Below are 25332 nucleotides of genomic sequence, written 5' to 3' on the forward strand. Positions count from 1 at the left end.
AGAGAGAGAGAGTTGGGGATCAATTAATGCCCCTAATGAACAGAGGTTTATCTCTCTCTCACCTTCCGGCTCCCTGGGCCTGTTCAAATAAATGTCTGTGAAACAGAGGAGAGATAAATGTTAGGCTGCAGTTGGTCATGAGATAGGCCTAGGTTGAAACCCAACCTGGGGCATTCTTCTGGGGTTTTCCCCCACCCTCCTTTTTTTTTTTTTTTTTTTCCTTTCAATTATGTTGTAATTATCACACTCAGTCAGCAAGATCTTTTTTGTTTTTTTTCTTTCCCCCAAGGCCTGTTGTTGAGACTTACTTATTTTGCTGCTGTGCCATTACATTAACTTAGTGCATTACTTCTCTCTGAGTTAGATGTTTATTAGCATCTCTGTTATAATACAGGATTCCACCTTTAAATGTCTGCTGATGAAATACTATCAGAGACCTCTCTGGGGTGGGAAGACTCAGGCCACTTAGATCTGCCTGAGTCATGCAGCTGCACAGAAGGATAATTCTAGCCCTGGTTTCACTTCTCTAAGATCACTTTAATTTACAGAACTAGTTAATGAAAATTAAGCCTTCCCTTTTCTTCCAGCTTAGTGGGGAATTAAGAGATTTGCATTTAAAAGGGGTGCTGTGACTGTGAATTCTTTCACAATTCAGCTTCCTGACAGAGTAAATTTAGATTGGGGGGAGGGGAAGCCTAAAAAAACTGAGTTTTCTACTCCAATGATGATGAGTAGAAGGGTAATTTGGGTGGGCCCAAAAACAGCACATACCAGGAAAAGGCTTCCACCCACCTCCCTTCCTTCCTGTGCATGCACCTATCTGCTGCTGGTGCAGTTTAATTTTTTGCTGCTGCTGTTACTGGTTAACACCCTCCTGGGGAAGAGCATGCTTCTGAGCTTCCCTCTCAGATCAGTGTATCAGGGTAATGTCTTTTTTAGTGCATGAGATGGTATAATCGACCATGAACAAAACAATGAAACTGACCAGACACAAAGTGCTGTCAAATGCACAGACTGGAGTATGGGTTATAGGATACCTGGCTAAAACACCAGCAGCCACCTTTCCTAAACTATCATTCCTGCAGTTGTTACCACCTACAGAACTACAGTGGTGGGAAGTTTCAGGAAAAAGACTAGTCTAAACATAGCCGTATTAGCAGCTGTTGCACTTCTGCTTCCAATGTGGAAAGGACCCAAATAAAATGTTTTGGTTATAATGGTGTTCAGAGACACAGTGAGATGATGATTTATGTTCGAATAGTTTGGATGAAGACTTTTTCTGGAAACCCATGCGAGTCAAACTCTGCTCTAGTCTGTGTGGTTGTGTCTGCACTTGCGCGTTTCTGAAAATCTCCCACCCTTATTTTAGCAAGAGAGGATGTATCTCTACAGAGTGGAGACTGGTGTTTTCAACATTGCAATTAGGCCAGCAGCGGGTGTTTGTGTCTGCTGATTCAGGCTTATGCGGCATGGGCTACAGGGGGCTGTCTAATTGGGGTGTAGACACTCAGGCTGGAGCCCAGGTTCTGGGACTCTTTCCCCCATTGTGGGGTCCTAGAGCCTGGACTCCAGCCCAAGCTTGAACATCTATACCACAATTAGACAGCTCTACAGCCCGGGACCCATGAGCCCGAGTCAACAGATGCAGGCCAACTGCGGGTATTTAGTTGCAGTGTAGACATACCCTTAGATTACAGGATGGTAAAAACACCCGAGTACTGTTTACACTAAACCATTGCTACCACCAGTAGAACTGCAATGATAGATCTTAAGATGTGCTTACACTGGCAGATTTATTTTCTGTAAAACTCCTTAGTTTTATGGCATCATTCTCAGAAAAATCTGTGCTCGTGGTTTTCATGGAAACAATGCTTGAGCACTTTGATTAACTTAGTTCAAACACTAGTCTAGCTATTGCAGTTCAGCTCCCAGTGTTTGGACAGGACCATAGGCATTATGTGACTCCAGTATATTGGTTTTGAATAGTTCATGAATACCCACGCTGCACTACCAGCAGGCAGATGGGCTGGTCCAGTCCTTCTATAAAAAAAGTACTACTCTATTGTACAGTAGTGGTCCCAAACACTACTGTAACATTGTTTTAAATGGTAGTGTTTGGGGACCACTACTGTACAATAATACACTATCTATTAGAAACCAATACATTTATCTACATAGGGAGCATAAGTAGTACTGAATGCAGAAATGCCATAATATGCTACTACCTGTGTGTTTTGTTCCATGATGAGCTGGGGGTGACTTGTACACTGTATTCAGCTCTGCTGTTTTAATATGATAAGAAGGGACCACGTTTTTAGCATGTGACACCTTTCCTGCCCGCAAAACAAACTGGGAAGGGTGGGGGAGAATTAGTGGGAGAGACCTTTCAAGCTACCGGTATGTGTCATAAAGAAACCAAAAGGGTATAATTCCCTTATTTCCTTCAGATCCTTTACTGGTCACCTTTAATCATGCTTAATAGTCATGCTTAAGTGTTGTTCAAGTGAGGTAGCACCCAAACTAGGTTTTAAAAGTTTGATCAGCCAGTTTGGCTGGAGTCAAACTATAATACAGCTAGGTTAATACAAATTCTTTAGAGCAGTTCATAAACTAGTTTGGCCACAAGGAAAATCTACCATGTTACAGGACATGTTATAACATGCTAGCATTCAACCTGGTTAAAATAAGGTTTGGCCTTGCATTGTAAATGCATCAACACAACTCAGTCCTATCTACACTGCAAGGCCAAACCATATATTGAATGTGTTTAACTCTTCTGTGTTGTAACAACATCCAGCAACACAGACCTTTTAGGCAATGTTTATACTAGGATAGATTTGCTTAAATTTCCCACTGTTGCCAAGTGTGTTCTCTGTTCTTTGTCCCATATGTTGTTAAATCATAATCTCATGGAGGAAGGCTGGGTGGAGGTCAGCTGTGGAAGGCCACCTGTATAAGAAATGACTGGAGGAGACTGATTGTGGGGTGCACAGGGTCAAGGATGCTGATCAGGTATAGGAAATGGCAAGAAGAAAGGGCAGAACCACTCATGGGAGACAGAAACTAAGAGAGCATCAAAATTACTTGAATTATCAGGATGTAAGGAAGTGGCAGAAGATGAATGGGAACCAAGCTATGCCAGGGTCTTGAAGAGGTGTGATATATAGATGAGAGAGAGAGAGAGAGAGGGGGGGGGGGGGGGGGAAAATCAATACAGAGTTTCAAAGAAAGCAGACAACATAGCTGGCATAGTAAACAAGGAGGATGATTTTGATAGCTGTATGTTGGAGGATATTGAGAGTTGTGATGCGGAACCTGGAGAAAATCAAGAGGAAGAGACTGCAGTAAATGAAGCAAGAGATTAAAAAACCAAGGGTTTAGAAATAGAATTGGAGAGTAAGAGGCAGATTTGAGATGTAGAGAATTTAACAATAGTTAGGGTGGAATAGAGCATAAAGCAGGTAGAGGAGTCTTAAAACTCAAAGACTGGGAACCTGCATGACAGTAATTATGGTGGAATCGTCTGTGGAATTGTCTAGTAAATAACTCTGATTTGAGGTATTCAATTCCATGGAAGCATGTCTATAATTTGAAATATAAGAATTAAATGGCACCTATCAATTTGAAAATCTTACTTCTGTCAGAACACTTTGACCCTACTGTAGTCATGAGTACCCCATAAGGAGACTATACCCAAGACCAGTCAATAGGGATGTGGGGCAAAATTACTTCTTCTTCTTTTTTTAAATTGTATTGACTCTTGTGTAGTTGTTTTCACTGCTTTCAGCAGGAGGGAAACTAGCAAATTATACTGCGGAACACTTGCCCTCTTTATAAGCATCCGTACAGGAAGGGCAGAAAAATCCCTACTTTCATTTTCTGAAAGGAATTTGGGATGGAGGGGAATTTGAAGACCTGTTAGAAACTAGAATTAGTCAGTGTCCCTCAAAATGTGTGAGAATTTACCCTCCCTTGTTTCACTTTGCAGCGGTGCCGGTTCCCAGCCTCCTGAGTCAGCAACGCAACCTGGTGCTATTCCGGGCATTTTGCGCCATGAAATACGCAATCTATGCTCTGTGTGTGAATTCACACCGTCATTCAAAGTGCAAGGACTGCATGCACGGCCTTCTCAGTGACCTCCCTGAGGATTCGACCCCTCTTAAAGACCCACCAGGAGATCGGCCTCCTTGCCTAGGTTTAGTAGCTTGTACATACCTAGTTGCTAGATGCTGTGGATTGTAATTCATTTTAATATTAAATTGTGAACATCTATAATTTCTTTATCCGAAGAGGTCAAAACACTTACAAGCAAATAAACCTCACAGCATCTATGTGAGGTAGATAAGTGTTACTTTCTACATCTATTACTATTATGTGTAAGTTACTCACCTTTGTAAAGCACTCTAAAATCCTTAGATTAAAAACATTCTGCAAGGGGAAAATATTAGTGTTAATGGGATATTTTAGCTGGGATTTTTTTTTTTAAAGAGCTTGATATTTTTGTAGCTAATGTTGTGGTTACATAGTCTCTCTTAGTGGCCACAAGCTATAGATTTCTTCCATTTTAGCACATTTCTGAGTTTGGGCATCAGGGCATAAGATGGTCACTGAGGTCAGGGAGGACTAATTCCTTGCTCCCTCATTGCACATTTAGATGCTTTATTGGAAGAGAAATGTTCACCTCTGAACCGTTAGCATTGGTCATAGCTGGAGGCAGGATATTGAGCTAGATGGACCCGTGCTCTGAACTGATATGGCAAAGATTCTTATAGAAGTCCATTGCCATCTTGTGTTCTCTAATGGCTCTCTTGGTTCCCATTCTTGTAACTTTGAGCACCATCGTGGAATCGGGGTAGGGGAGGAGGAAACAATTCCTGGAAAATGTTTTAAGTGTGTTTTTTGTTTCTTTTTTTATAACACATACAGATTGTCCAGCTATTTTTCCTCAGTATCTTGCCAAGTGCCAGCAGTTCTTACGGCGTGTCCCTGCTCCTCTGCATCTGGAGCTTCTGGAGAACATCTTCTCCCTGCTTTTTGTTTCCTATAGTGACCTCTACACAGAGAATCCCCTGCTTGAGGACTATGCAGAAGAGGATGATATTGTGAAAAAGAGCTGTGGTGCTGGGAACTTGGATGGTAGTGCCAGCCGAGAGTCTTCCACCTCAGAAAGTCCACAGCACCCAGCAGAGCCTGAAAGGAAGGCAGAGATGCATCCTCAGGCCCCCCGGACAGTCTACCATGGTATCCAAACTCTGCTTGGCTCAGAATTGAGTGGTGAGACCTGTGAATCCTCCAGGCTGAGATATCTAGATCTGAAACATTTTGCCAGTGGTGTCAATGGATTTTTAGTGGATGATCTGGCAATGGATGCCTTCCTCAAGATGCTCCTCAACCACCTGGAAGAAATTCAGAGCTCTCTCCCATGGGATTCAAGTAACGTGCCCCATGAGGAGCTGGAGTTGGTGGAGTGCTTGAATTTCTCTGTGAATAGAGATGTCTTTGGGAGCAGAGTGCTGCAGTTCTCCAAATACATCTCTGAAGCTCAGTGGAGATACAAAGTAGTGATGAGTAACAGAAACACAGGTAAGATCCACTGGGATCTCAGTAGTGCCAGCTTGGTGATCCTTGAATTGAAAGATCTACAGCACACGTGGGAGAGGAGCTTGTTAATCTGGTGGGCTAGTGTACTGGTCTTTAGTGTAGCTTGCAGTGACTGTTTTCTCCATTTCTTCTTTTGTCTGCTTCACAAAGCCGCTACATGATGTGGGATGGCTGGAAGATTCTCCTCTAGAGAGGCCCAGGGCTGGGGAAACAGTAGGTAGTGCAGGTCAGTTTTAAGGTGTAATGCTAATGTCTTCTGGAGCTTATGTAGGCTCAGACTTAGCAGAACATTCATGGAGCTGAAGTGTTGTGACCTTTTCTCCAACAAACCTGACTCCGGAGGGTGTATTAAATATTAGTTACTTTGAGCAGAGCCCAGGGGCAGTAGCATACTGATAGGAATCCCAGAACCTTCCGTGACGTCTGTGGACAGATGAGTCTGAACTTCTCACTAGGGCATTGCCTTGGACCACACTGTTGCATGTTCATCCTTATTTGTACTAGGTGCCTAGTTTCTTGCTATGTATCTGGTCATTTTTTTTTTTTTCTCATGACCAGTTGCCAGCCAGTGCATTTGTATGTGTATAATAATGACTCATAAAGAAATCACTAAGACTGCTACTCTTTCAGAAAATCAGCTTGCAGCCTCCAAGAGACACTACTCCTTAACCAGACGCTCCAGCTTGAGGAAGCGCCATCAAACTCAAAGATGGAGGATGGGTGAGTTAAGAAATTGCCGTGGAGGCTGCATTGCAAGTGCATGTCATGTCACCTGGATAGGAAAACTAATTGGTGGCATCTTGAGATGTGTGGCTCACAGGACTAGAAATTGGCCTAGTACTCTATCTCCTCTAGCTCTCTAGTCAGTATCCTAGATAAATACAATTGGTGGTCTTGTGAAGCGTGGCTGGTCCCAGTCCAGTTCCCATTAGTTAGATGTCATTATCCCAAATTTCACCTCCATAATTAAAAGGCAACACACTTAAAACTGATGCATGAAAATAATTCTTTCTATACATATGATAACTCTGTGGAACTTGCAAGATACTGTTTTGGTTTGTTTTTTTTTTTTTTTGTTTTTTTAAAAAAAGCCTCACCCCCCCCCCATCTATTTATGACCATGAATGAGCATAGCATCTGCAGTTATAGAAAGTGGGTTAAAAATTACAGTAGCCTTTGAGCCTCCTGCCTCAAGACTTAAACTGATCACCTTGTGGAGAAGAAAACCTGACATCCTTTTTCAGCTCTCAAACAACATTGTAGAACTAGGGTTATTCTTGGAATAGAAGTGGTAACATTTTGCTTTGAAGCATCTGACATTCTCCACTATCAGGAGACCATACTGGATGGCCCACTCTCCTGTTCCAGAGTGAGTGTCTTCTTTAAGTGATGGCTCATGTCAAGACCACATCAGTGGTATCTTGCATTTGCCTAATAATCTGTTATCCCCACTGAGCTCTTTTGCCCAGAAGAGGAGCTTTGATTGCCCTATCTGGGTCTGATATATTTCTCATGCTGTTTTTATTTTCCACTTCAGATTGTAAAGAGGGAACTTCAAGTCAATCACTGGAGAGTACAAGCAGTGAATTGAGCACCAGCACATCAGGTACTAAATCTCATTGAAAGGATATATTTGTCTTGTTGTTACCCAATGATATAATGCAGTACTGAAATTAACTGATTGGTTTGTGCACATCACTGCTCTGTGCAGGATGAAGTCATTAGACTTTCTCCTTCTAACAGAGATTCTAATGTGAATGCCATGGACCTGTTCTTTTTGGGAAGATCAACACTCTCTTGCTGCTTCTGTGATTTTGCAAATGGCTGTGTTATGCAGCGTAGTGACAATTGTGAACCTCTAGGAGGCCACAGACTTGTTAGAATATAAAATATTTAAATTCATAAAAAGGCTTACAGAACTGCAACTGCCCTCTCCCAAACACTGGGACACCAGGGCCCTGAATTGTCTTCTTCCTCTTATTACAATATAAATATATATTGTGTACGTTTAGGAGCTAATGCATTAATACAGAACACATATGTGCTTGGATGGAGTTATGGTTGTGGTAGGAGCTCTCACTGTTGTGCCTTTAAAATATCATTGATAAAGTCACACTAATCCAGAGCCTGAGTTGACCCCAAATACCTTTCTAAGGTATCTGGCATTGTGGTATCTAAGTGCCATGCTGACTTCATTGGAGGCTGTCTGGGCTCGTCACCGCTCAAGACCATGGCTTTTCTGCTTGACTCATGTCTGTTGACAGTTGTTCTGGAATGCTTTTGTCTGAATGATGCTATATAAAAACTGTCTTTTTCTGTGGAATACAGAGTCTATTGGACCTGAAGTTGCCTTTCAGCTTCTATGTCCAATCAGCAGTTGCAGTTGCTACTTGACAGAGTACCTGTCACCTCAGGCTGTGATCTTGGCTAAACTTACAACCTAAATAGGAATAGACCTGGTCAGCACTTCATTAGAAAACCACCAGTGAACACCTAGAGTTCTATATCAACATCGTTGTTTGATTCAGTACCTGAGACTCATACCTCTGTTACTACTGGGCCAGTGCCCCTGCTGATGCTTGGAGATGGTGGGCTGCTAGGGGGTGCTGTCCTTCAGGTGAATTATAAAACTGAGATCCAGATCAGTAGTAATTATTGAAGATCCCATGAAAAATATAACAGTAGGATTGATAACTGAAAATGTTCTTCACTTTCTGGCCTAAATAGTTGTGTGATGCAGCAGTGCTTATTAAACAGGGTCTGCCACAGAGGCAGGTGATGGGTGAACTGATCTCTCTAAAGTGCTTTGGATTCTTTGCATTGTGAGTCATTATATGTGATTGTGATCAGCTGGATGTTTGTCACTTAAAGCAGACAATACAACCCCTTACAACTGTTTTGTAAACCCTGCTTCAAATTCCCCACCTCCATATTAAAGCTGAGAAGCATTGGTGCTTGATGAAAAGTTTATTTCCATTATAACTCAGCATGTTGTTTCCCTCTTTGCTCTTGTAGAGGGAAGTACCAGTACTGTGTCTGGCTCGAGTGACCTGGAATGTAGGCTGAAGCCTCAGCAGCAGAACCTCCTCATCCCCATGATGCTCTCCCCACCTGAGTCGCTCCTAGTCTCTTGTATCCTGAGGGGGAACTTTATAGAAGCCCATCAGGTAAGTGTGTGTGTGATCATTGCTACATAAAACTTGGAAATTGGTTCTGTATGGAAGCTGTGCTGGTGATGGTTGAGGAGATCTGTATTGAATTTCTACTGTGCTAGCTAGCTGGGTTTTGAAGAATACAAATCCAGGTGTCGGAGGGAATCCAGTAGCAGGAGGGAAACCAGCATCTAAGCCACTACCCTCAAGGAAGTTTTCTTTCTCTTTTTAAAAATACCCTCTTTTCACCTGGGTATTCAAAGTTTGCAAAGGCTTTACCAGGCCTGGTCCTAACTTAGGGTATATCTACACTATGAAATTAGGTTGATTTTATAGAAGTCGATTTTTAGAAACTGATTTATACAATCGATTGTGTACATCCACACTAAGCGCATTAAGTCGGCAGAGTGCGTCCTCACTACCATGGCTAGTATTGACTTACAGAGCTGTGCACTGTGGATAGCTATCCCACAGTTCCTGCAGTCTCCGCTGCCCATTGGAATTCTGGGTTAAGCTCCCAATACTTGATTGGGGCAAAAACCATTGTCGCGGGTGGTTTTGGGTACATGGCGTCAGGCCCCCCTCCCTCCTTCCACTCCTCCCTCCGTGAAAGCAACGGCAGACAATTGTTTCGTGCCTTTTTTTCCTGGGTTACCCGTGCAGATGCCATACCACGGCAAGCATGGAGCCTGCTCAGCTCACTGTCACCGTACATCTCCTGGGTGCTGCTGGCAGATGTGGTACAGCATTGCTACACAGCAGCAGCTCCTTGCATTCGTGGCAGATGGTGCAGTAGGACTGATAGCCGTTGTACATCTCCTGGGTGCTCCTGGCAGACCTCGGTGAGGTTGATCGGGGCACCTGGACAGACATGGCTATTCTCCTCTTAGAGCACCGAATGGGAGCCAGAGACTCCAGGTCATTCTCTTCTTTAAGTTTCGTCTCTTGGAGATTCAGTCCCACCTGGAATATCATGCGAGCTGGACGCTTCTGCCTCAGGCTGCTCTCCTAGCTGGCAGCATTGCGCAGTTGTACCTACCTCAGCCTACCCCTTGCTCCCATGGCTCATGAAACCTGGACACTAGTAAGGAGCAGTTCAACTATAGGCTGAGCAAGTGCAGAATGGTGGTAGAATGTGCCTTTGGACGTTTAAAAGCTTGCTGGCATTGTTTGCCGACTAGGTCAGACCTCAGCGCAATCAACATTCCCATTGTTATTGCTGCTTGCTGTGTGCTCCATAATATCTGTGAGAGTAAGGGGGAGACGTTTATGGCAGGGTTGGAGGTTGAGGCAAATTGCCTGGCGTCCGATTTTGAGCAGCCAGACACCAGGGTGATTAGAAGAGCACAGCAAGGCGGGCTGCACATCAGAGGCTTTGCAAACCAGTTTCGTGACTGGCCAGGCTTCGGTGTGACGGTGGTGTGTTTTTCTCCTTGACGCAAACATGCCCCCTTTGTTGATTTTAATTCCCTGTAAACCAACCACCCTCCCCCCTTCGAAATAAAGTAACTATTGTTTTGAAACCATGCATTTTTTCTTTATTAATTTAAAAAAAAAAAAAGGACAAGGTAGCCCGGGTGGGTTGGGGTGCGGGAGGAGAAAAGGACAAGGCCACATGGCTTATTTTAGCCACACTAAAAATCAAACTGTTTGAATGACAGCCTTCTGTTGCTTGGGCCATCCTCTGGAGTGGAGTGGCTGGGTGCCCGGAACCTCCCCCCTGCGTTCTTGGGTGTTTGGGTGAGGAGGCTGTGGAACATGGGGAGGAGGGTAGGCGGTTATACAGTGGATGCAGTGGGGTCTGTGCTCTTGGCTTTCCTGCAGCTCCAACAGACACTTCATCATGTCCGTTTGCTCCCCCATTAGCCTCAGCATCGCATCCTGCCTCTGCTCTTCGCACTCATTTAATTCTTTCCTGGCCTCTGTTCATTAAGCTGTGCCCTATCAGTGTGGGAGGACTGCATGAGCTTGGAAAACGTGTCATCACGAGTGTTTTTTTTTCACTTTCTAATCTGCGATAACCTCAGGGACGGAGATGATAGGAGCATAGAAACATTCTATGCTCTATGATTCTGGGGGGGACTGCATGGTCACCTGTGCTGCTGAGTTCGCCAGGCTGACCAAACAGGAAGTGACATTCAAAAGTTCCCGGGGGTTTTCCTGTGTACCTGGTTAGTGCATCAGAGTTCAAAGTGCTGTCCAGAGTGGTCAAAGTGGAGCACACTGGGATAGCTCCTGGAAGTCTATACTGTCGATTTTCGTCCGCACTACCCCATGTTCGACCCAGCAAGGATCCATTTTAGCGCTGCTCCCCTTGTCGGGGAGGTGTACAGAAGTCTATTTTAAGAGCCCTTTAGGTCATTTTTAAATCAACCTAACGCAGCTAAATTCGACCTAACCCTGTAGTGTAGACCAGGTCTTAGTGTTCCAGCTGGGTGAGGGAGAAGATGAGGAGCCCATGTGTGAAACACCACTCTTGAATGAGAGGCAGTATTTGAGCTATTTTTTTGGTCACTGATCCAAAAAACATGACTCCACCACATTCATGCCCAGTTGTAGTACGTAAAGACACGCTGTAGTCCCTAGCTATTGGCTTGGACTGGTGAGTATGGCACACTTGCTTTTATGGGCAGGTGAAGGAGGTGTGTTTTGTGACCAAGCTGTCAGAACAGGAGGCCCAAGGTCTGTGTGCAGAAGTGTCTGCCATTGACTCCTAGCCCCCTCATTTACATGTGCAGTTAGCCAACTTGTGTATGCAATTGTGCCTCTATATTGCAACACTCAGTTACAATTGCATGTGCATTTTTGTATGTAGCTTTCAGGCTGTCTTTCTGAAAAACTGGCCTGAAGTATTTTGGCAGTTGAATCCTCCAGAAAGTGCAGTGGCTTGGCTAAGATTGAGAGGGCCATTGTCAAGTGCTTTTGCATAGTTACCCTTGTGTCAGCAGTAAGTAAATGTCAAGCCCTTAAACAATTCCAGTTAGCAAACAAGGTATTTTTTATTTTCCTCTCCTGGGGCTAACAGATCTGTTTTCTTTGCTACTTTGTGTCTCTACAACACTGATGTTAACAGGAGTTGGAACAGGGTTTAACTGGTGAACCCCTGGTGTTCCACACAACAAGGGTTGTGTGGGTTGCTAATGTAACTTTAGAATGTTCTAGAGGGTATTCCCTGTCTTATAAGAACTAATTTACACTGTGGGACTAGCTACTTCATCTTTTTAATGTACAATGTATTGGAGTCTTGTAACATCTTTAAAAGTGAGTTGTTAAAGTGAATCCAAATCCAGTGTTATGGCACCTGCAAGCAGAGCTGTATAGCTAGAATTGCAAAAATGCTTCCATTATAAATCCCTGTTTTCAGGCATCTATAACTTTCTGAATAAAATTGCCACGTGGGCTGAAATTACTCAAGTTTTGTTTTCAGTTGAGGCTTTTTTTTTTAAGTTTAGTAAAATGTTATGTAGCTTTTCAAACAGTATTTTGAAGTACAGTATTACTTGCATTCATTATTACCTGTGACAGGTGGCTTTGATGTTTAATCTGGAGTCTTCGGCTTGCTATGGTGAGCTGGTTTTCATGGAACGCTATCAAGAGGTGGTGCGGGAGCTCGCAAAAGTGGAGCATAAAATTGTGTATCAGTCAGCTGATGGTTTTGGAGCAATCAGGAGATCTGGCAGTGGCCGCTCAACGCTTCAGGCTATTGGGAGTGCAGCAGCAGCAGGTAAGGATTGAATCCTACAAATTAGAGATGGGGAATCTGGCTAAGAGGTGGAAAACAAATTTAAGGAAGAACAAGATCTCAGATGATACAGCGGTGACTATGATATGATTGCTTAGAGGAATAAACTGGCCTTTCTATATTAATGGCCTAGAAAATGAGAACAGGGAGCTGACAATCTATGGGTAATAATTATTTAGGCTTTTAAAAATTGGAGATGACTGAGGAACTTCAGAATAACCTTACAAAGTTGTGAATCTGGGCAACATGATAGATGATAGTCAATGTTGATGAGTACAAGGTGGTGCATGTTGTCAGAATAAAATAAACTATTCAGACTGTCATGTTGCTGGGTTCTAAATTAGCTGTAACCACTAAGGGAAATTAACCAGGCATCTTTGTGAATAGCTCAGTGTGAACCTCTGTTCCATGTGCAGCAGTGGTCCAAAAAGCAGACCAGATGCCAAATTGCATTAGTAAAGGACAAAAGAATTATCCATTATGGGATATAGAATATTTGTTTAGTTTAACCAGTAACTGCATGTTTTGCTGGATTGTTTAGGTATGGTATTTTATTCCATCTCGGATGTTACTGATAAGTTGCTTGCCACCTCTGGAAGCCTTGTCCCCACTCTCCAAGAAAACTTCTGGACTAACAGCATCCAGTTGGAGCATACAGATCCTATGAGTGAAGTTGTGGCAGACCTCAGCCCTTCAGCAATGGCAGCATTTGACTTAGCTTGTACTCAGTGCCACCAGTGGAAAACCTGCAAACAGCTGTTGGAAACAGCAGAGAGACGATTACATAATAGCTTTGAAACAAAGGGTAAGTTTTCCCCTTTCTCTGTTCAGCTGTGTGGGATTGGGGAAAATGCCTGTATGCTCTATCTATCTAGTTTTAAAATAACTGTAGTTCATAGTAACAATGGAGTTTTAATGAAAGAACATGATTTATGTAAGCTTATCACTCTGTCATATATGTTTTCCATCCTCAACCTCTGCTTTCTCTCCCTTGTCTAATGTTGCTTTTAGGCCGCAGACTTGACTTCATTCTAGTTCACTCTGATGGCATAAGGGGTTTCCCAGCAGTTCTTCAACAAATAAATAAAATTCTCAACTACCCTTGTATGTCGCAAGGACAATACAAATCAGGTAAGTGTGTTTCCCTTCTGCATGTTTTGAGGTTTTGGTTTTGTTGTATTGATTGCTAGTTTTTCTGGGGCTAGGGAGTACATGTGCAGATTTTATGTTGCTTCTGAAATTTCTTTGTATGCTAAATTGGTATCTGTTCCCTTTTGTATTATGGAAGAGTATCTGTTTAATGTATCAGCAACTTTTTTGGGTGTACTGAAAATCCATAAACTGGATTTGGCCTTTACCACAATGGATAAGTAAATATAGCTAAGTAGTTGCTCATTAAACAGAGTCTTCCAAAGATTTCCATAAAGCACCATAGAAAAAATATAGCTTGCCATAGAATAGCTTGAGATGTGGAAGCCATTGAGAACTGCTTCTAAAAGAGCTTAATATAAATGATTAAATTTGATGGGTTTGATTTTTAAAACTTGAAATGACAAAATTTATCAACTCTTTTCATGTTGTTCTCTGTGGCACAGGCATGCCTAAAACTTTCAGAAGCATATACATGCATCTCTCTGCAAATTAGGTTGACTGTTGCATGAGTAGTTTTGGGTGCACATATCCATCCATCCATCCATCTTTGAAAATCTAGTCCAGCATATAAGATGTGAAGAACTGACTTGAGCTGGGCATGTGGCTAGGGAAGAGGGCTGGAAGCAGCAGGCTCCTTCCGCAGAGAGGGAACCAGAGAGCACCAGCTTCTCAGGAGGGAAGGCAGAACTGAAGACTAGAACTGCTCCTTTCATTGAAGGGTAATGGGAACCAGAGAGCAAAAGGGCTGGAGTTTGATTGGACGGGATGGAGAGCCAGGAAGCAAGGGGGATTGAGTTTCTATTCCCCTTCCTAAGGGTATGTCTACACTGCTGAGTAAGCCCAGGGTTTGAACTCGGGCTCAAGTCTCTAACCTCTTTTCTGTTTGCACACACATCACACTAATCCAGGGCTTGGATCAGGGACCCTACAAGGATGGAGGGTTCAAGTCTGAGTCAAGCCAAGGAGTCTGCCAAAAGTATTCCACAATCTCATGGTCCGACTTTCTTTGTCCTGTGGACAGTCAAGTTTTTCCACACTGCACCATGAACAAAGGGCTAGAGTGGCCACATTTTGGAGCGTGCTAGGAAATCTGGGTTATGGGTGCTTGGACTCTGGCCCACATAACATGTGCTGGAGCCCCAGGCTGGGCAACAATTCCTAACCTGGGGTTACAAATGAGTGTAGACGCTCAAGCCCTATGTTAACAAACCCGGGATCTGTTAACTCACATTCTACTAGCCTGGGGCTTACATTGCAGTGTAGACATACCCTAAAAGGGCAGATGGGAGCAGAGTGAATAGTCTGTGGGATAGTTGTTGGAGAGGCACAGAGGCATAAAATATGGAAAAGAAGTTTAAGAGCACAATGCAGAGAAATAAAGATTTTGGTGCAGGGAGGAGGAGAGAAGAAATACAGGCAACAGACATACAGATAATACCTTGGGGATGGGGAGAGAAGAATGCACTCTAACAGAAGAGGAATTAAGTCAAGGATAGAAAGTTGACTGACGATACAATTAAATACAATACAAAATTATCAGCCCTTTACAGTGCCTCTGGCTTTGGGAGGGCGTGATAGCACAGGTATTTTTATCTTGGCTTTTTACACTTCCTTCTCTGGCCTCTTAATTCCTGCTAGAAAATTTAGGTCTGCTAGCTACATCATCTCTGTGGCTTACCCAAGTGTGCTGATTTTGAATTGGTTAACTAGAAGTGTAAAGCTTCTCCTCCCTTCTGTGGGTCTTTTAGTTCCACAAGACTTAGTGGCCAGTATTAACTATCATTATTGTTGATCTTTGTTTCTCAACAGAGGTCTCAGATGAAAAAATAAGTAGTCAGTTTCGATGCAATATTGTGGACCTTCTGCAGATGTGCTACCCAACTCTGACTGAGGACTGTATTGCTAATCAGATTGCTTTATCACAGCACCTTGATCAAGTCCTGCAAACACTGACAGATGTTGAAGATTCTCCAGGTGAGTTTCATGGGTTCTCTTAGCATTAAAGACTCTTGCAACAATCTTTGCGTTTGTTTAAAAAAACAAACAAACACACAAACCTCTCTAAAATAAGATGTAAAGAGATACAGCCTAATAGTTTAGATCCTGATTTTAGACAATATAAAAATAAGTTTTTAAAAACCTAGTATTAGTAGCAATGCTGTTGTGAATTTTTTTTACATAGATTCATAGTTATTAAGGTCAGAAGGGACCATTATGATCATCTCGTCTGACCTCCTGCACAATGCAGGCCACAGAATCTCACCCACCCACTCCTGCGATAAACCTCTCACCTCTGTGTGAACTATTGAAGTCCTCAAATGTAAATGTACATGTACTTGTAAATGCAAAAAGAAAAGGAGTACTTGTGGCACCTTAGAGACTAACAAATTTATTAGAGCATAAGCTTTCGTGAGCTACAGCTCACTTCATCGGATGCATTTGGTGGAAAAAACAGAGGAGAGATTTATATACACACACACACACACACAGAGAACATGAAACAATGGGTTTATCATACACACTGTAAGGAGAGTGATCACTTAAGATAAGCCATCACCAACAGCAGGGGCGGGGGAAGGAGGAAAACCTTTCATGGTGACAAGCAGGTAGGCTAATTCCAGCAGTTAACAAGAATATCAGAGGAACAGTGGGGGGTGGGGTGGGAGGGAGAAATACCATGGGGAAATAGTTTTACTTTGTGTAATGACTCATCCATTCCCAGTCTCTATTCAAGCCTAAGTTAATTGTATCCAGTTTGCAAATTAATTCCAATTCAGCAGTCTCTCGTTGGAGTCTGTTTTTGAAGCTTTTTTGTTGAAGGATAGCCACTCTCAGGTCTGTGATCGAGTGACCAGAGAGATTGAAGTGTTCTCCAACTGGTTTTTGAATGTTATAATTCTTGACGTCTGATTTGTGTCCATTCATTCTTTTACGTAGAGACTGTCCAGTTTGGCCAATGTACATGGCAGAGGGGCATTGCTGGCACATGATGGCATATATCACATTGGTAGATGCGCAGGTGAACGAGCCTCTGATAGTGTGGCTGATGTGATTAGGCCCTATGATGGTATCCCCTGAATAGATATGTGGACAGAGTTGGCAACGGGCTTTGTTGCAAGGATAGGTTCCTGGGTTAGTGGTTCTGTTGTGTGGTGTGTGGTTGCTGGTGAGTATTTGCTTCAGATTGGGGGGCTGTCTGTAAGCAAGGACTGGTCTGTCTCCCAAGATCTGAGAGAGCGATGGCTCGTCCTTCAGGATAGGTTGTAGATCCTTGATGATGCGTTGGAGAGGTTTTAGTTGGGGGCTGAAGGTGATGGCTAGTGGCGTTCTGTTGTTTTCTTTGTTGGGCCTGTCCTGTAGTAGGTGACTTCTGGGTACTCTTCTGGCTCTGTCAATATGTTTCTTCACTTCAGCAGGTGGGTATTGTAGTTGTAGGAATGCATGATGGAGATCTTGTAGGTGTTTGCCTCTGTCTGAGGGGTTGGAGCAAATGCGGTTATATCGTAGCGCTTGGCTGTAGACAATGGATCGAGTGGTATGATCTGGATGAAAGCTAGAGGCATGTAGGTAGGAATAGCGGTCAGTAGGTTTCCGATATAGGGTGGTGTTTATGTGACCATCGCTTATTAGCACCGTAGTGTCCAGGAAGTGGATCTCTTGTGTGGACTGGTCCAGGCTGAGGTTGATGGTGGGATGGAAATTGTTGAAATCATGGTGGAATTCCTCAAGAGCTTCTTTTCCATGGGTCCGGATGATGAAGATGTCATCAATGTAGCGCAAGTAGAGTAGGGGCATTAGGGGACGAGAGCTGAGGAAGCGTTGTTCTAAGTCAGCCATAAAAATGTTGGCATACTGTGGGGCCATGCGGGTACCCATCGCAGTGCCGCTGATTTGAAGGTATACATTGTCACCAAATGTGAAATAGTTATGGGTCAGGACAAAGTCACAAAGTTCTGCCACCAGGTTAGTCTTGTAGTCTTGATGGACTACAAGCCGTCAGGAACAGTATCCCCGATACTGTCACGGCTAACCTGGTGGCAGAACTTTGTGACTTGTTAACTGCTGGAATTAGCCTACCTGCTTGTCACCATGAAAGGTTTTCCTCCTTCCCCCCCCCCCCCTGCTGTTGGTGATGGCTTATCTTAAGTGATCACTCTCCTTACAGTGTGTATGATAAACCCATTGTTTCATGTTCTGTGTGTGTGTGTGTGTGTGTGTGTGTGTGTGTGTGTATATAAATCTCTCCTCTGTTTTTTCCACCAAATGCATCCGATGAAGTGAGCTGTAGCTCACGAAAGCTTATGCTCTAATAAATTTGTTAGTCTCTAAGGTGCCACAAGTACTCCTTTTCTTTTTGCGAATACAGACTAACACGGCTGCTACTCTGAAACTTGTAAATGCAAACACTCTCTTTTGGGGATTTAAACTCCCCTCCCTCCCCCCCCCCCCCAAGCATTTGTGATACAAACCTTGCAACAGTTAGCTGTTGCACCAAAATCAGAAGCTCACCAGTAGCAAAAGTTAAACTGATTAGGCTGTATTCGTTCAAAAAGAGAGAAAAGCAAAATGTCAATGATGAAAAGTAAATTCATTTTTTTAAATTTTCAATTTTAATAAGCTGAGATGGAAATACAAAAAAATTTTGTTTTAAAAACAGATACGACTTTTAATCTGACTGTGTCTGTTTTAGATGAAAACAAAACACTTGAGTGTTAAATGATAGCTAAACAAATTGTAGTTCTGCTTCTCCTGTTTTTTCCCTTTGTATTTGGTTGTTGCTGCCCAGTAAGGTGAGAATAAACAAGAGTATCCATAAGGAAAACTTTGGTAGCCTAAGAATCCTGCTGTTGTCAGTGGTTCATTGGTCAAACTATGTATCAGCTGATCGTTGTTCCTAGGAATAACTGATCCAGTGTTGGAACAATTGCTGCCTAGTTTCCAAGTTCTTCTTAATTTGTAGCCATGACATTTTTCACTCATCAGACTTCTAAAGAGCTTTAGTAAAAGGGTTGGAAATCTGTATGCCATCTTGATTCACAGAAAGCTAGGAGATCTGTAAGTGCTCTTTAAATGTCATGCTTCAGGGCCTCAGTGTTAGCCACCAGCTGAGTTTAGGAAGAAATCTATATCCTTTCCCCCCACTAATGCAGTATTGCACAATAGATGCATTTTGTGGGGTTTACGCTTTCCCCTGCTGCTCAGTCAAGATGCCAGAGTAGATGGGGCTGTTGGTCTGTTTCAGTATAGTAATTCCTGTTAACTTCTTTCTCTAAATTGAGGGATGCACTTGTTAGGGTGGAAGAAGTCCCAGCACACCTGTATTTTTAAGCATTTCAGTTCTAATCAAATTTTGTTTTTACTAGACTCAAAAGGGAGCCTGATCACCAGCTTGGTAGAACAGGCATCTCTGAAGCCTACAGAGTTGGAGGCACATCCAATTCATAATCAAATCCAACTTCTGCTGAAAACCCTGGACCAACACATTCAGACCATGCCAGTGAGCAGCGTGCGGACGGACTGTGTGAAGAGCTTCTTTGATTATATTAACACGCTGGCTGCTGTTGTGCTACGGAGCCTCAATACAGAGCTAGGTGACGTGTCTATTGAGAAGCCTGTCACAAGGAGGTGACATTATCTAACTCTTAGCGTATGATTCCATTCTGGAAAATAACTATATGGGAGTCTTTCCATTTTCTTTGGTGGGTAGCAAGGGCATTGAAGATAATGGGGCTGTGTAGATGTAACTGGGCAGAACGTTCTCATAGAATCACTTAGTGGTAGTGCTACGTGAGCCAGAAGAGCCCTAGCTTGAGTATATTGTGCTGGCAGTTAGGAGAAAAAAAAAAACAAAACTGTCAGTTTACTTGTGAACCAAGCCGGTTTAATCTGGAGTCACTGGGCTGCTCTAATGTAGAATTCCACAAATCTGGTTTAAGAGTAGCTTCCCAATAAACTGCCTTCTAAAATTACATTCCTCAGTGAGGTAGAGGAAAAAGGAAGATGACAGAATCTCTTTCAGACTTTCACTTTAACAGGACCTGTCACTGTCACAGTTGCCAACTTCGACGTGGTAGATAAGCACCCCAACTTTCACAATAAGCCAATAATCAAGCTAATTCCATTTCAAAACAAGCCAATCCCTAAGAATCCCAACACTCTGTGATTAGAGCCCCCTGGCATGCAGTATAGGACTGTGGTGGGCCCGCTGTGCACCCCTGATACTCTCCCTCCCTTGCCTCTGCTTGCCGGGAGCTGATCAATTTTAAAAAAAAAAAAAAAAGCTACAAGCCAAATAAGCAACAAGCTAGAATCCAAAAACTAGCCAACAAGCAACTCATAAGCCAATTAAGCCACAAACAAGTCCAATTTCTGCGTGGGTTTTTTTTTTTTTTTTTTTTTTTCTTCCATGGGTTTGGCATGTCTGGTTACTCTATGTGTAGAAGGTACTGGTGCCCCAATGTAACACAACCTCTCATGACTTCCAGTTTCCATAACTGGAGAAATGTGAGGTAATAGTCCAGTGGTGCTCCATGTTTTCCTGCTGCTTTAGGATGTGGAAGAATAGTTTAGAAGGGGTGTATCTGTGTACATCTGCGCTACAGAGCCTATACTGGCATAGCCCCCTAGTGTAGACTCAGCCATAGGTGTACACCAACAGGTTTTTTTTGTCAGTGTAGGAACATCATCTCCTTGAACCACATTGTCTATGTTGCCAGAAGCTCTCTTCTATCGGTAAAGCTGGTCTGCACTGTTTTTTGTTGGCGTAGTTATGTTTGTTAAGGGCGTGGTTTTTTCACATCCCTGGCCAATGTAACTCTGCTGACATAATTAAAAAAATTCCCTAACAGCATTACTACTAATGCTAGGTTTTAAGTTGTGGGACGAGTACAAGTAGGAAGCTTTACACAGCTACCCTCTGCATTTCAATGAAATTATCCCAACCTTTCACTCCATTTTTAAGAGCACCAGCAGTTCTTGCTTCAAGGCAAGCAAAACAAAAAATAGGCTGAGAAAATAAATTTAACCTGTGTCTGGAGAATTCTAATAAACCAGATCACTATAGTAGTGCATGTGTTGTGACTCGGACAAGCTCCTGCTGCAACTTTTCCCTGTAGTGTTTTTCATGCTGAAGCAGATTTGCTCTGCCATTTGCAGCCAGGTCTTACTCGGATGTCAGAACTTCTCCATCAGGCACTACGCTAGTTCTTGCAATACCTCCTCCAAATTGTTCAAAAGATAGTGGGGCACATCAGTCAGAGCAATTAGGTCGTTGGGTTCCCAACTTGCTTCATTGCTGGCCCTCATGCCTTGGTGATTGAGTCTAGAGGCTTCAGAGGCCTAGGGTACAGATTAGCTGACTAGAACTTAATCTGTGTAATACATTAATTTAGTGTTTTGTTTTTAAATGTGTCTCTCTTACGTTTGTAGATCAAACTGCAGAGGTGAAGGTGGGAAACCCTTTCATACTGCTACAGCAGAGCCCATCTCACTTGCTCTCTCTGCTCTTGTTTGAGAGACAAGTTCCTCCTGACAGGTTGGTGCTTTTCATGAATACTTAACTGATGAATTTAGCGCTCGTGAACTGGGCAGCACTCTAAGTCCTCTATGACTAGAACAGCTGCAGAGCAGACTTCTGCTAGATCTGAGGAAAGCGTTAGTCCCTGGCTTCTCTAATGAGATGGCCAGAGAGGATCGCAATTAGTGAAACTTATGGTTTTGTGATCTAGACAACTACTGGCCATTGGGAATTGAACTGAGAGCTCCAGGGATTTGTGGTTTTTAAATTGGAAACTGTCTGACTTCTGGGCACAGTGGTTACACATCTTATACATGTAACAAAATAAAATAAAAATAAAATTGTTTCCCAAGATCACTTTTGAGAACTTCTGGGCATGGATCTTACACTGGCGGGCAAGTAGATTGGATTATCTAATGCACGTTTTCCATCTCTAAATTCTGTATTGGGCTGGTACTGAAAGTGTGCGACTTGATAACTGAAGTAGGTGTTAAATGAGACAATATTTGATAATACTTTATAAGCCGTTCAGTCTTGCTATGTACTGAGAACCAAACTGAAGGATCTTTTATGGTATTGCCCTGAGCCATGTATATCAGACAAGGGACTTATTGCATGAAATTTTAGGGTGAAGTTCTCTTAACTGTTAGAGCCATGGCTAGTGCAGCTGTTGGAGCAGCAGGTGTTTACTGTATATTTTACATTTTAACCATTTGGAGATATTTGCACAAAGGGTAATAAATTTAACAAAGTTGTATACTTATGTTTGGATTTTACTAAGTCTGTTTCAGAAGACAACCAATCCCAGAGCAGTCCACCAGTAATAGCTTATGGTAAATAGTCATTACATTTTTGAGTTCTATGCCACCCCATCTTCCCAGAATCACTTGCCCACTTGCATAAATGCCCACTGTTTCCTCCAAGAAACATCCTAAACACCCAGCTGGTCCATGAAGCATTTAAGCTTTAAAACTCGTTCCTCCTCTGTTCATATTTTGTTATGTTTATCTTTGCTGCTATTTCCAAATTCTATAACTCTACAGTGCAGGCATCTGTTATACCTTTGGCACTGCCCTGCTGCCGAGTAGTGTCCTGTACACTTTCACACTATTTAAGTGGTGGATTTAGAGTTAGTGGGGCCCTGTGCTCAGCTTAATTTTTGGGGCTCCTCCTTGGGACCCAGCCAAGAAAAAGAACATTCTCTCTTATCTTTTCCCCCCTCCCGTTTTTCATTCTTTTTTTTTTCTTCCTCCTCCTCCTCTAAGTAATAGGAAGTAAATGAAAATAAAGTGAGGTATCTTGATTTGTTTTGTTTTTGTTTTTTGTAGTCCAACTTATTTTTTCACAGACCACTTGAAAATACCTGAGGATCTCAGCAGACCACTTAATGATTTTTCCAAATATTATTTGTACCGTTAGCTAGCTATTGTAAAGCGCTTTGGATAAGAGCGCTTTGTAAAAAAACTGTTGGGTTGCAGGGTCTAGCTGGGACTTAGGGTGTGAGTGGGGGCTCAGGGCTGGGGGTGCAGGTCTGGGAGGAAGTTAGCGTGCAGCAGCAGGCTGGGGGGTTGGGATGCAGGGTCTGGTTAGGAGTTAGGGTGCAGGAGGGGGTTCAGGGCTGGGGCAGGGGATTGGGGGTTGAGCGCTTACCTGGGGCAGCTCCCGTTTGGTGTGATGGGTGCAGGTGGGAATGTGGGGGGTGATGCAGGAGTCAGGGTGGGCAGGGTGCTGGGGGTGTATGGGGGGGTGCAGGAGTCAGGGCAGGGGGTTGGAGGTGTGGGCTGGAGTCGTGGAGATGGTACCATCCCCCTGCCCTGAGCGACTCATGGCAGGAGACTTGGGGGGGGTATGTGTAGGGGGAGTGTGGAGGCCACGCCTTTTCTCTGTGCTGCCCCGATTCCACCCTCTTCTCCAAGGCCCCGCCCCCGCCTCTTCTCCACCTCCTATCACGAGTATGCTGCGACCCCACTCCTCCCCCTCCCTCCCGGAGCGACCTGAGTACTGGCAAACAGCTGTTCGGTGGCGGGGGAAGCGCTGGGAGGGAGAGACAGGAACATGGCATGCTTGGGGGAGGAGGCAGGGAAGAGTCGGGAGCGGGGAGCTTGGCTGTCAGTGGGTGCGGGTGGAGCCTGCAGCAGGAGCCCCGGAGCCGGCAGGACCAAACTTCTGCCCCCACATCGGCCTGGCCCTATGTTTTACTGTAAATCTGCCTCTGAGTGATTACTAAGAATTGGAGTGAATCATATTGCCAAAAAGCCCTCTTGTTGTAGGCCCAACGTTGGGCCTTTATCAAAGAGAGTTGATATTCTGTGCTTAGCAAGTTTCTGTAGTCTGGCTAAATTACATATTCCATCCCATTCGTTTCCTGGCAGACTCCATTAATTGAGCTCTAATGAGATTGCAATACGTTGTTCTAGGCAGATGGTCACTGAGTCCTGACCTCCGCAGACTGGCCAGGATGCCAGTGCTGCAGCTGCTAGAGCTGGGAACTTTGCTTTGTTCTCAAATTCCTCCTCTCCCCCCCCCCATTTCCCCCTCCCACACACACACTTGGAATGGAATCCACTAGCTCCAGAAAGGCTGTGCCCAGTACTTTGGCGTGTGGGAGGCTGATATGACTCTTTCAGCAGGATCCTAGGGGATCCTTCTCAGTCTCCCTCCAAAAACAGAGGAATAAATGCAGGGTTTAGTTACAGGGTGGGATGGGTTGCCAGGCTATGCATTTTAATGACTTTATCTGCAGGAAACTTAGGCAATGGAAAGGAGCTGAGGAAATGGATGGTATGGGCCCACCTGATTCTTAATGATACTCCCTGTTTGATGGCCTAGAGAGAGGTGGAAAACACCTCAATGTCTCCATTGTCACCATTTACTGGGGGACGTTCCTTCCTTACCCAAATTTGGAGCAAAATATACCGTTGTAAGGTTATAAATAGGATTAGGTGCATAATCCTGGTGATTCTCACTCATACGCAGCTGTTGCAAAGGATATTATGCCTGACTTGGGAGTGCCTTTTTTTTTTTTTTTTTTTTTTTTTTTTTTTTTTTTTTTTTTAAATTAACAAGGTAGATGCTCACTTTCAGGCCATGTTGACTATTGGTAAGAGCAGAGAAATAGCTGCTGGGACTCTTCAGAGCTCTATTCAGAGCTCTGCTGCTTGAATCCAAGTGATGTTCGGCAATACATAACCTCAGTGTCTCATTTTCCCCGTTAAAGGGGATAGTACCCACCTCAGAGGACTGTTAATGTTTGTAATATTTCTTGAGATCCTGTGTAAGTGCAAGGTAATATGCACGTGCACCTGCTAAATTGGTGCTGTTTTCACTCCTCCAGGCTCTCTTCGCTGTTGGCAAAAGAAGAGTTGAACTTAAATGTGCAGCAAGTTATCATTAACTGTTGTTGTGAGCCACTGTCCTTGTGCAATGCCAGGCAAAGCAGCCAGACCAGGTCTCTTTTGACTAACATCAGCAGCCTAGCACATCTTCATGCCTACCATTGTTTGCCAGATGTTGAGATACCTATCCACAATCCAGCTATGGACTCTGAGGAGGATTCTACTCAGCCCTCTTCCTCCCTGGCTGACTTGAACCAGCACTCACTCACTGCCTCTTCCCTGGCCTTCCTGAAATGTCAGTCAAAGCTAATGGCCACTGTGGCATGTCTCTGTGCATCCAAGGTACAGAAGGTCCCCAAACCAAGCCTGTCATGGATGGAATTTCGTGGCAAGAGGGAGGTCCCCTTGGGCCTGGAGCAGATTTCCAAAGAGTGTGAGACATTACTGAAGGAGTTCTTGATGCTGGAGAACTTTCTTCTCACCATGTCTGAGCCACTTCAGGATCCCCAGGAGGAGGGTAGTGGTTTGGTTAGTGGCCTCTGTGGCAAACCGTATATGTCGCTTGTCCTCTTGGGCTTGCATTCTGCCATGGCTGTCGAGATATTAATGGAAGTCTTTGAGCAAGCGCTCACTGCAAAGGACTGGCCCAGAGCCCTGACAGTCTTGGACCTGTACAGTCAGGATATGGAGGAGCTGACCAGCGTGAGGGATGCTGTGCTGAGCTGTGCGGCTGCTGACGGTAAAGGGAATGAGTTTTCTTTATAGTGTACAGTCTGAAATAGGGATTGGAAATTGGGGACTGATCTGGTGATCTATGGGCAGATCCAAAGAATG

At 43.7% G+C, this 25332-nt stretch overlaps 1 protein-coding gene across 11 annotated transcripts in view; it reads left to right on the top strand.

The window, feature by feature from the left end:
• Positions 1-25332, top strand: part of ZFYVE26 (zinc finger FYVE-type containing 26) — a 74720-nt gene that overhangs the window by 10922 nt on the left and 38466 nt on the right. For all 11 annotated transcript variants that reach the window (XM_038404323.2, XM_043517403.1, XM_043517399.1 and 8 more), the window contains exons 10-21: positions 3989-4195; positions 4927-5583; positions 6232-6321; positions 7139-7207; positions 8617-8768; positions 12279-12477; positions 13037-13300; positions 13507-13626; positions 15457-15621; positions 19011-19238; positions 21076-21181; positions 24498-25237. In XM_038404323.2, the coding sequence (XP_038260251.1) occupies positions 3989-4195; positions 4927-5583; positions 6232-6321; positions 7139-7207; positions 8617-8768; positions 12279-12477; positions 13037-13300; positions 13507-13626; positions 15457-15621; positions 19011-19238; positions 21076-21181; positions 24498-25237 (2997 nt within the window). The remainder of the gene's footprint in view (positions 1-3988; positions 4196-4926; positions 5584-6231; positions 6322-7138; positions 7208-8616; positions 8769-12278; positions 12478-13036; positions 13301-13506; positions 13627-15456; positions 15622-19010; positions 19239-21075; positions 21182-24497; positions 25238-25332) is intronic.

This window comes from Dermochelys coriacea, chromosome 6, assembly GCF_009764565.3.
Source record: "Dermochelys coriacea isolate rDerCor1 chromosome 6, rDerCor1.pri.v4, whole genome shotgun sequence".
Lineage (NCBI taxonomy): Eukaryota > Metazoa > Chordata > Testudines > Dermochelyidae > Dermochelys > Dermochelys coriacea.